Source organism: Rhinoraja longicauda, chromosome 6 (assembly GCF_053455715.1).
Source record: "Rhinoraja longicauda isolate Sanriku21f chromosome 6, sRhiLon1.1, whole genome shotgun sequence".
Lineage (NCBI taxonomy): Eukaryota > Metazoa > Chordata > Chondrichthyes > Rajiformes > Arhynchobatidae > Rhinoraja > Rhinoraja longicauda.
This window is the reverse complement of record NC_135958.1, coordinates 73,158,032-73,170,424: the sequence shown is the minus strand read 5'-3', so window position 1 is coordinate 73,170,424 and position 12,393 is coordinate 73,158,032. Positions and strand designations below refer to the sequence as shown.

General features: G+C 41.6%; 1 protein-coding gene across 1 annotated transcript in view; it reads left to right on the top strand.

Moving 5' to 3' along the window:
* Positions 1–999: 999 nt before the first annotated feature.
* LOC144594596 (E3 ubiquitin-protein ligase rnf213-alpha-like) overlaps positions 1,000–12,393 on the top strand; it is a 117,918-nt gene continuing 106,524 nt past the window's right edge. Inside the window, 6 exon segments of the mRNA XM_078401341.1 lie at positions 1,000–1,104; positions 2,007–2,221; positions 5,681–6,292; positions 7,927–8,159; positions 9,146–9,304; positions 10,621–10,817. Of these exon segments, the coding sequence (XP_078257467.1) occupies positions 2,009–2,221; positions 5,681–6,292; positions 7,927–8,159; positions 9,146–9,304; positions 10,621–10,817 (1,414 nt within the window). The 5' untranslated portion in view covers positions 1,000–1,104; positions 2,007–2,008.

Below are 12,393 nucleotides of genomic sequence, written 5' to 3'. Positions count from 1 at the left end.
TTTCTCCTCGTCTCTTTTGCCATATCTTCATTATATGTCCTCTGGTTGTTGACCCTTGTAAAATGGTAGACCCTTTTACTCAATACCCTGACTGATGAAGGCAAGCATGCTATACACCGGTGTAGGAAGGAACTGCAGATGGTGGTTTAAACCAAGGATGGACACAAAAATCTGGAGTAACTCAGCAGGACAGGAGGCATCTCTGGAGAGAAGGAATAGGTGACGTTTCAGATCAAGACCCTTCTTCAATGCCATACACCTTCTGTACCACTCTATCTACTTGTGTTGCCATTTTCAGGGAGCTGTTGGGAGAGGGACTGGTGGATTCCCTTGTGCTGCTGCTGGTAGTTTTGAAGTGTATAAGATCATGAGGGGGATACGGTGAATCCGCAGTCTTTTACCCAGAGTTGGGGAATCAAGAACCAGAGGATGTTGGTTTATGGTGAGAGGGGAAAGATTTAATAGGGACCTGATAGGGCAATTTTTTCACACAGAGGGTGATGGGTATATGGAACGAGCTGCCGGAGGTAGTTGAGGAAAGTACTAAACAACATTTAAAAGACATTCAGACAGGTACACAAATAGGAAAGTTTTAGAGGGATATGGGCCAAATGAGGGCAGGTGGGACTAATGTGGATGGGACATCTTAGTCAGTATGGGCAAGTTGGGCCGAAGGGCCTGTTTCTCTGCTGCGTGACTATATTTCCTCAAAGTATTGTGAGAAGGAAATGTCATAGTTGTCATTGAAATGGAGAAGTCCTGCTGTTACACCAACACTGCGTTTTACTCGAGATACCATGTCTGTGGGATTTTAAATGCTTCGTCGTTCAAGTCGCAATAACATAATTTACGAAACTGAAACAACACCACCAAGATGCAAACTCAAAATCTGATTTCTCGGAAATTAAAAAGTGAAAGTAAGATTTGGACGTCGAGTGATAAAAACGAAAACAACACCCGATGCAGCAGAGCAGAGCAGAGGATCAGAGCATCGGCGGTGAGTGGACTGGTCTCCAGGACACGGCGGGGGCTGCGGCGTCCTCCTGCAACCCCACGGCCACGGGGGCCGGATCCCAGGCCCGGGCTGCTCAGGGACAGTCCCAGGTCAGTTGCCACGTTTATTTCATCCAGCTTTCTTCCCCCGACTGTTTTGTAAACAAGGATTGCTGCGACATTAACAGCGCCCGCCGTCGTTGGGGTCTCTTGCGGATAGAAGCTGGAAGGGAGGAGGGAAAGGGGGGAGAGAGGAGGGAAAGGGGTGAGGCCGGGGAGGGAAAGGGGTGAGGCCGGGGAGGGAAAGGAAAGGGGTGAGGAACTGGCGGAGGGAAGGGGCGGTAGAGGGAAAAAGGAGTGGTGGAGGGAAAGGGGTTGGCGGGGGAGAGAGAGTCAGGAAAGAAGGCGAAAGGGGGGGAGGGAGAGAGTCAGGAAAGAAGGAGAAAGGGGGGAGGGAGAGATGGCAGGTGGAAGAAGGGATGGTAGAAGAGAGAGAGAAGGGGAGGAGTAGGGAAGTGTGCGTGCGTGAGAGAGACCGTGTCGGCGCCGCACGGCGCTTGAGCAGCGTACGGCCTCCCTCCCTCAGCCGCGCGCTCTCCCCGCCGGCCGTTGGCGCGCGTGACGACGACGCCGCGTTGTTTGTGCTCGCGCCACGGCTCTCGCCCGGCCCGGGGGGCGCCCGTCACCTCCACCTGTATCTCCACCTGTACCTCCGGCTGTACCTCCACCTATACCTCCACCTCCCTGTACCTCCTGGAGTACAGAGGCAAATAAATAAATGATGGGTCTTTTGTCCCAAATATTATGGAGGGCATTATGGAAGTTTGAGGTGTGTTCTTAGAAATTCATCCGACCGTGGAATTTTATTTACCTTCCTTTACCTTGCACCTCCTTGTTTTATTTACCTTGTTAGTAGGAAAATGAAATGTTAAGCTTATACCAGTAAGATTTATTTCAACTGCGATTTTCATTTTTTTGTGGTTTGGATCTCCTTCACTTTTAATTACCTAAAGCAATGATGGCACAAGCTGATGAGAAGACTGAAGTTCCAAATTTATTAACATCAGAGAATGTTCATCTGGAGGTGTCGTCCACCATTCAGCCAGCCGGTGAGAGTGAAGAGTCTTTACAGCAAACAGAGAATGCCTGTGAAATGCAGAGTGACCAAAATCCAGTCCTGACACCCAAAAGAGGAACTGAACATGAAACTTGCAAGCTGCAAAAGAAGGTAGATGGCTAAATATACAATTAGTTTCACAATTTCAGGTAATTTGGTTGGCATGGACAAGTTGTGCCGAAGTGCCTATTTCCATGCGGTTTGGTCTATGATTTTGGAAGATGATTTATTTTCGGTTTGCATCAGGGGGACATAGTGGGACAGATAGTGGAGCTGCTACCTCTCAGCGGCAGAGAACTGGGATCGATTCTGACCTCGGGTGCTGTGCTGTCTGTGTAGAGTTTGCATGTTCTCCCTGTGGGTGTGTTTCCCCGGGTGTTCTAGTTTCTTCTCACATCCCAGAGACATGTGCGTTGGTAGGTTAATTGGCCTCTATAAAAAGTAAATTGACCATTGTTTGCAGGGAGTGGATGAGAAAGTGGGATAACATTACTAGTGTGAACAGGTGAACAATAGTTGGCGTGGACTCGATGTGCCAAAGGCCCTGTTTCCATGCTGTATCTATTAACTAAACTAAATTAAATTAAGTTCCTTATATGTGGCATCATATTAACGATATAAGCATTTGATAGAGATACCTGGCATAAGAAAGATAAGAAAACATCACCTCTCAAAAATGTTTACAATTGGGAAAATAATCTTAATTTAATGCTCCTGAAGGCAAGGGTGCCAAATGACTCCTTAGCAACCTGAGTCGCCACTTTCATGGAACTGTACCTGCACCTTGTGGTCTCTCCAAAGGCCCTTCTATTTACTGTGTAGATCAGGAAAAATAAAGGGAAGGTTTGAAATTCTGTTTCTTGATAAATGATGTAGGGAGAAAATGACATATGGGTCAGTAATTGGAGGTAGCAGATTTAAGGCAATAGATAAAGATCTAAAGGAGATGAGAACCTTTGTTGAGAGTCTGACAATTGCTGATCTTGCCTCAGCTTGTCTGGTGCTGATGGATGCGTTCTTGACTTTGTTATCTGTGGACGACCAGTGTTGGCCAGACTCCCATCTTCCAACTCCATAAACTTGAAATAATTTCAAATTCTGCTGCCTATATTATGACAAATTATATTCTCAACTCAATCTGCGCTCGATAGCCAATATCAGTTGTACCTAGAACAATACAAAACAGGGCCTGCCCTTTGGCCCGTCATGTTTGCTCCGATCGTGATGCCAATCTATATACTAAAACTTGTTTTGTTTATTTATTCCTGAACTACAGCCAAAATGGTACAGGATAGCACAACAATCTTAGGCCCACCTTGCTCACCATCGTCCCTTTGGTGCTAATGGAAGAAGTTTCATTGAAATCGGTGTTATATTGTTAAAGTTATTCACATTTTAAACTTTAAATCTATCTCCTAGGGAGGGGGAGGAGGGAGGATAAGGGGGGGTTGAGGGGGATGGAGGAGGAGGGGGAGGAGAGGGGAGGGGGGGAGGAGAGGGGAGGGGGGAGGAGAGGGGAGGGAGGATAAGGGGGGGTTGAGGGGGATGGAGGAGAGGGGAGGGGGGGAGGAGAGGGTGCTGCACCAATGCAGGAGAGATTTGGGCCCAACGGGTCCACTTGGTCTAGTTTAAACTAATCCCATCTGCCTGTATTTGGTCTGTTCCCTACCTGTTCAGATGTCTGTTTAGATGCCTCGTAAATGTTGCTATTAAGTCTCTTATCTTCCAGCTTGCCAGGCAGCATATCCGGGCATTTGCAACTGTCGTGTTTAAGAAATCTGTCTTGTACATCACCTGTAAACATTCCCTCTTTAACTTTTACCCTATACCCTCTCATATTTGACATTTCCATCCTAAGAAAAAACCCTGAATACCCTTCATCTAGGTCTCTCATCATGTTATTACTTTTATCACTACTTAAGTTGTAAACCTGTCTTTCCTGATTTCAAATTCCATCTTGGCCCCACCTTCCCTATCTCTGTAACTCACTAGGCATACCTCCTTTTATCTTGAGCTATCAGGTTCCTTCAATTCAACACCACACCCAAGGCTACCCAGGCTCCAAGATCTGCATTCAATTTTGAAAACCCTCTAATTCTTTAAAATGTATCTTCAAACCTACTTCCAATTGAGCTTCTGATCCACTTATAATATTTCATTATGGCTCAGTGTCAACTTTTCTGTTTCCTCCTGAGAAAAGCTTAAAGATTTCTTATGTAGGAAAGAACTGCAGATGCTGGTTTAAATCGAAGGTAGACACAAAATGCTGGAGTTACTCAGCAAGACAGGCAGCATCTCTGGAGAGAAGGAATGGGTGATGTTTCGGGTCACCCAATCCTTCTCTCCAGAGATGCTGCCTGTCCCGCTGAGTTACTCCAGCATTTTGTGTCTACCTTAAAGATTTCTTATTTATGTTAAATACTCCAAATGAATGCAAGTTGCTTTCCTTGCATTCAGTTATACCTTCCAAAGGGAATTAGAGTTACACTTGAAAACGAAAAAAAGTACCGAGATTAAGGATAACCTGTAATAGAGGTACTCATTGGATAGCACCTTTGAAGAGAATGTGCTGAGATGTCAATTAACTAAACAATTCTATGATTTCATAACTGTAGACTTTGTTTCAACATGGCATTTACAGACCTTAGTTTGGTCTGAAAAGCTGGTTTGCTGTAAAATGTGTCAAGCTTGTCAGTGTTTTAGATTATAGTTATGCATCATAATGCATTCTTAATTAGCAAGATCAGGGCCTGGGGAGCTGAGGATCAAGACATTGTTAATACTTCCTCTTTGCTATTTTAATTCTATGTTATTTTTAAAAAATCTCTTAGTTATAAGCTCTTTTGTGCCTGCCTTGTTGTCATCATAGCTGGTTTCGTAAGTGGGCATCATAGCATATCATAATTTACAACCCATGCAAAGTTTATGTAATTCCTGCAAATTCCTGTACGTATGTATTAAAATGCTGGGGCAATAATACACTAAAATGATCATCCCAATTCTTTTCCCAGTGACCCAATAAAGACAGTTTAAAGAGAGTTAGGGTTGACAGTATACTGGCCTTCCCAGTGAGGCCCACATCTGTAAAATGAATTGATAAGAAGCATATTATTCAGTTGAAAATTTGAAAAGTTAATTACTTGTATGAGTTAAATAGATTTATTGTCTATTTAACTTAAAATAGGAGAGAATACACTTTGACATCTAGAATTCAACAATATATCATCCATGTTTTACTAGCTATGGATAAATTAATAAATACATTCTTTAAGTTTTTTCATGGTTATCAAAGTGCAGTAAAACATTGCATTGGAGCAAAATGGAAAAATGTTCACTACGTTCAGATATTGTGTGTATATTAGGCTGGTATCAGTGCCACACTGAATACAATTGAATATGTACCCTTTAACCATGTTTTATTTGTGCAGTTTTCTAATTAACAATATTGTTAGAAAAACATTTTTTTGCAGCTTGTGTTTTGGAAGGGGAATGGAATTTTGAAATCCAGTAGACATGATACCGATAACTGTCATTCATATGATCTGACTGTTATTGTTGTTTTACAAGCAGAGAAAAAAACTGAATAAACAGAGTCTAACTGATACATGTGAAGAGACTACCTCGACTTCTCATCTTGAGCAGATTCCTTCAGAAAGTGAACATACGGACACTGAAACAACACAACACAGCAAAATTGATAATAAAACCACTGATTATTTTGCTGACACTGAAGATGTGGGCAATTTTCAAAAGTCTACCAGTAGAAATGATGATCTACAAAGTGCCGTAGGTGATGGCCATCCCACCAAGTCAGGGCACAATAATCAAATGCCAGATAGTTACAGTTCAGTCAAAGAAGAGCCAAATCCAGACTTGAAATCATCCAAAAGTGGTATTGCACCCAATGAAAACAAAGATCAAGGTGCTGGAGCCACTGTAGAGAAGCCAGCACCTCACCCAAAGAAGAACAAGTCAACTGATTCAAAGGAGGGTATAATCTTAACCCTGGAAAAACAAAAGGAGAAAAATGATAATGTTGAATCTGCAAAGGACGTCTTTGGAGGCAAATCAGAAGCTGCAAAAGATAATGCTGGAAGTGACCTTGGGTGTACAGGAGCCAGCAAAGAAAAGATTTGCAACCAACTGAACACAAAGAAGGAAGAGAGCATTCCACTTACTAAGGTTAATGACATTGTTTTCATAAATAAATTGTTTTTATATCAAAATAGTAATTTGTGCAAATATGCCATTTTATATACTGTTATATATTTCAAATAACAATGGCGTGAAACTATTGTAAGGAGCTCGATTAAACAGAAAAAAAAAAGAATTTCAGTTTTCAACTGGCCTAATATCTCAACAGGGAAAGTAAATTATTTAAAAAAAAAAAGTTTTCATCTTTTCCCCCTTAGAACTGGGATTCTAGCTAAGGCATGTTGTAAGAATGTCTGGTCAATCTTTGGTGCTTCACCTAATCTATTCATGCATTTCCTTCAACTACCTTGAGGATAATTTTAATAATATAAACACTAAAATATGTAGAAAGATATATTGGGTAATGATTCTCAGCAGGTTCTTTAGTGGGTGAGGATTTTGACTAGCTCACTAAACATACTGTTCACAATGTCTTCAACATCAGAGATACTGCATAGCAAATTTATCAGCAGCTCCAATAGCACAATGCATTCAGTCAATGGGTGCAGCTGGATAAATGCTGACTTCTCACCATTTAGGGAATATTTTTTATTCTTTTTGCAGCTGCCCATTTGTTTTTCATTTGTCCACGCTAATCTATTTACTACCGTTTTGCTCATTCTAATTTGATATATTTTTAAAAGTAATTATTCGCTCTATGCAGCTTTCGTTGCTGCGTATCCTGTGTCATTGACAAACTCGGATATAGTAATTTCCTACCTAACATCTTTGCTATTTGTGAAAATGTTATAATGTCCTGCCAATTTGTGTACCAATAATTCCTCTCATTCCACTAGGCCAAATTCTTTGCTAGACCATTAATTTATCCTCAATTCCATACGCTCACTTTTTGCCAAAAGTCTGTTAAAAGGTACTTTATCAAGTCATAAAGAGAACTACAAAAGCAAATGGCATATATGCAAATTGAGCATTTCTGGGATTCCAGTGTACGGTAGTTTCTATTTAAGGATCCTCTAACAAAGCCAATGTTTTCTCATGTATAATCATGTGTTACTGTCATTTCTTTCAATTATGCTTGGAAAGCAGTGACATCAGTAATTGCTTTAGAAACTTAACAGTGAGGAAGGCAAGGCCCATGTGGAAGAGGTGGCTTGTTTGAGGTGGGGTTTGATCTTTTTACTTTGGTAGATGATGACCATGATATTATTACAAGGTGGTCCACCTTGGACAAAGCACAGAAACATTAGAGAACTCAAACTGAACTGGTAAAGGCTACTGATCCTGATAAAAATATGTAAGTTTGAAAACATCAGGCAAGGGAAGGCATTTCAGAAGTCACATGCTTTCGCCTGGGCAGCTTGCAGCCGAGCGGTATGAACATTGACTTCTCCAACTTTAGATAGTTCCTCTGTCCCTCTCTTCCCCTCCCCCTTCCCAGTTCTCCCTCTATCTTCCTGTCTCCACTTATATCTTTCCTTTATCCCGCCCCCCCTGACATCAGTCTGAAGAAGGGTCTCGACCCGAAATGTCACCCATTCCTTCTCTCCTGAGATGCTGCCTGACCTGCTGAGTTACTCCAGCTTTTTGTGAATAAATACCTTCGATTTGTACCAGCATCTGCAGTTATTTTCTTACACTATGCTGTCTTTGGTGCCTTCTAGGGTGAAGATTCCAGAACTGATAATGAAAAGAAACAGCTTCAACAGAGTGAGAAAAACAGGACTGTGGAAGAAAAACATATTGATAAACCATCGGAAAGCCCAAAGCAAGGAAGTAACAAGGAATTGTCAAAGACAACAATAAGCAATAGTGCTGATGAAGATAACAAATTATTAAGCAGGAAGGAAGAAAGACAGCTAAAAAAATATTCAAAGGAAAAGACTTCTGGCTTAAGGTGGGAAAAGAATTATTGCGTTGATAGGTATATGACTATTTTTAATGCTAAATTTTGCAGGGTTTTAGTTGAGTAAACTTCCTGTCCTTCATCTCACATCCTGTAATTTTGAATTTTGTTTAGGTGGATTTTCCGTTAAAAGTTTTAATGTCAGGTTGTATCAATATTACCTGCTTTGGCCAGCAGGAGGTATTTGAGGCACTGTTTTTTCCTCTAATTTTCCTCCTTCTGGACCACCTTATGGATTTTTTCCTTTTGGATTATTTTCTGCAATGCTTGCCTATACCTCTTAATGTTGCATTTTATTTATTAGGTCTTACTTTGTTGTTAGTAGCAACCTATTAGCTTTTTTTTGTTTAATTCAACATGTCTTCTTGCTTTCATGGCCTCTTGCATTTACAATTCTTCCACTTTCTCATTGCTAGTTGTTATAACGATCAACCATGTTTACATTTATCCTTAGCCTGTTTCTTGGGTAACTGTCGTTATTCTCTTTCGCAAATAATTTGAAATAATGACTACTGCCAGCTTTCCATATTCCAAAGAACTCTAGTCTTGCTTGTCATCACCACTTTGAAAGCCTGCAATATGTGTGACCAGTTGAGTTCAGATAGTTTTATTTTATAACACTCTTCGCGACAGGTTGCAAGTGCGAGTCGAGAAACAGAGTCAATGTTTCGGGTCAGACACCTTGATTAAAGTTCTGATGAAGAATCTCCAACCTGAAACGTTGACTCTCTTCCCACAGATGTGGCCTGACCCTCTGAATACTTTTAGCATTTACTGTTCTTGTTTTATATTTCCAGCATCTGCAGTAATCATAGTTTCTGATATAATATCAATTTATTTTTAAAACCACTGTAATAAATGGAAACAAAATTGTCTAAAGGTGAAATGGTACTAATATAGAATCATCAAATATGTTTTGACTTATCAAGTATTACTATGATTTTTTTTGTAATAAACTTGTTGTTTTAAATCTGCAGTTACACAAATTTAAAACCTGAAGAAACGGTTACCATTTACTTCCATGCAATACTGTCAAAAGATTTTAAATTCAATCCAAATGAAGATAAAGTAGTTATTAAATCAGGAAGTCTTGCTGATAACTGGGATACAAACATATTGGAAATGAATGTAACTAAGTAAGTTTGCATTTGATTAAGAGTTTTAATTGCTTGAGTCCTTTTCTGGCAGGGTTATATTTTTGTTTGAAATCTTTTTGACTTTAAGAATAATGCAGAGTATGTTTGCATATTTAGGCTTGTATCACTTAACTGATGAAGGAATTGCATTGATCATGATGGTGCTAGTTTTTGATCTCTCCATGTCTTGGGCACCTTCAGCACACATAAATAGACTTGCTGACTCATGGATTGCTGAAAGCAATTAGATAAAAAGTTTTAAAAGTCCTTAAATTGTAAGCAAATAAATAAAAATATTAAAATAAAGTCAGATGAGTAAATAATTTAACTAATTTTTCCCCAGAATCAGTGACCCCTTCAGTTGAATGGGATTTCAGTTCTTATCAGCTTTTCCCCCCCAGCCTGTCAATGCAACATGGTTGAACTCAATGATGAATTCAGCTGATCATAAACTTGTTCATTTGACACAACTCTGGATGTTAGTCAACTCCACCTAATGCATTACCCCAATTCTCAGATGACATCTTATTGAATGCCTTCCGAAAATTCAAACGCATGACAAACAGAGCTTCCCCTTTGTTTGATATCCTAGTTAGAACGTCAAACAACTCAAAGATTTGCCAAGCATAATTTCTATTTCATAAAAACATATCAACCTTGTTTATATCTGTGTTTCTGGGAGCTCCATTACCGCATTCGTCATCCAGTTCTGCATTCTCCATGCTCACTGTGAGCTCATTGACTTTCCAGTTGCAGACATTGCAAGTATAGTTGTCTGGGATCATGCTGCTCTGTAAGTTTGCATATCATCTGTACTGCCTTCTTAATCTAAGAATGTTTTGCATATTTAATTAAATTTGAATTTGCATGTTTAAAAAAAAAATATATATATTCATTTGTTGTTAATCATAGTTTCTCATGCACAATGTTGGAGAACAGAAAGATAACTATTCAACGTCATTCATCTGTGATACCAGTGGATCTATGAATTACCTAAATTAAGTGGTTGATGCCGCAATACGTCCTTCAATGGATTAATTATTATAATTTATTTTTATTCTTGAGTGGAGCACAAAAATTAATTATAGCTCAAAATATTTGCTGCTTTAAGTTTATATAACCATCTAAAATCGAAAAGAACACTTCCCTCACCTCTGCCCACATATATTTTGATTCTTGCTCTGTATAACTCTCTGCTTTTATTGCTTACTGTTTTGATTTGTACTTTATTTCCAAAAAAATGAGATTAATTACATTTAAATTATTTGATTCTTTTGGGTCAATTATTATAAATTATTTATGCTTCACTTCAACAGGGATTTAGGAGAACATGGATACTTCATTAAAGGGTGCCATTCTGTTCATAAAGACAAGATTAAAAAACAACATCCTTATAAGTATGCAGTCAAACGTGACAATATAATGGAGTACGAATTTATTTATAAGTCTGACTCACCAAAAGGTATCACAGATCGCTGCTTAGATATAAAACAACATTTGCTTGATGAAAGAGGTAAGGAGGTCCATACAATTAGTTTTTTACCATCTATCTATCTCTATTCCTGTATTATTATTATTATCTATTCTATACTAAAACTCAGATCTTGTGTGTGTATATATATATATATATATATATATACACACAAGATCTGAGTTTTAGTATATAAGAATAGATAATAATAATATATATTTATATATATATATATATATATCCGTACCTATCTGTGATTTTGGCAAAACGGTAAACCGTAGCGCCACAATTTTTGCACCACCTTAATCAACACTCTCGCTGCCAGTGCAGTTAACAAGTTCATTGGTCATATATTTTTTAAGTTAGAGAGGTTTTAAAGTTAAATCATTTCATTTCTAACCGATTTATTGAAGGTCTTCAGCATGTGACATGACAATGGGACCCCTGCGACTGTGAGATGAGCTCGCGCCCCTCCCTCCCCGGTACAATTCATGCAGATATATATATAACATGTGGACCTGCAGCCACAACAGTAAACCATAGTGCCACAATTTTAGCTCCACCTTAGTCACCACTGTCCTGGCGACTGTTTATAACAGGTTTTGTTTAAATTGGTCTTATATTTTTTAAGTTAGAGACATTTTAAACTTTCAAACTTTCATTTCTAAACACCTTTTTCAAAGTGCTGTGCGATGACGTCACCAGAGGTGGGGGCAGGGAGAGTGGGGGTAGGGGAGGGCGAGTGGGGAGGAGTCGCGTCTGACATTCCTCAGGTCGGGCAGCGCTGACCGCCGGGAGGTGTAGTCGCCTTTCCCGCTCGGGGGGGGGGGGGGGGGGTATGCGGCACTTGCCCGACTGACGGGAGCGCCTGCCAATGAGCTTGCGGGGTGACGAGAACTCTGCTGCTGCCCCCCCCCTCGCACGCCCTCAACCCCGCCGGGAAGTGCAGTCGCCGTCGCCTCTCCCGCTCGGGGCAGGGGGGGGGGAGGGGATGCGGGAGGGTGGGGGGAGAGTGAGAGTTGGGGGTGGGGGAGGAGAGAGTGGGGGGAGGGGGAGGGGGGGAGGGTGGGACTGGAGAGGGGGACAGCGGGGGAGGGGGTGGTGGTGGGGGGGAAGGGAGAGTGGGGGAGGGGTTGGTGGTGGGGGGAAGAGAGTGGGGGTGGGGGGGAAGGGGGACAGTGGGGTCAGGGAAGAGTGAGGGGGAAGGGGACAGAGAGTGAAAGGGGGTGGAGGAGAGGGGTGTGGGTGGAAGGGTGGTGGTGGTGGGGGGAAGAGAGTGGGGGTGAGGGGGAAGTGGGACAGTGGGGGTGGGGAAGAGGGAGAGTGGGCGGAGGGGGACAGTGAGAATGGGGTGGAGGGGAGGGTGAGGGTAGGGGGAGTGAGGGTGGGGGAGGAGAGGAGCGGGGTTGGGGAGGAGAGAGGTGTGGAGGAGAGGGGGGAGAGTGAGAGTGGGGCTGGGGGAGGAGAGAGTGGGGGAAGAAGGGGGGTGGTGGGGGAAAGGGGGGTGGGGAGAGTGGGGCTGGGGAGGAGAGAGGGGCTGGGGGAGGAGAGAGTGGGGAAAGGGTGGTGGTGGGGAATGGGGGGGTGGGGAGAGTAGGGGTGGGAGGGAGAGGGACTG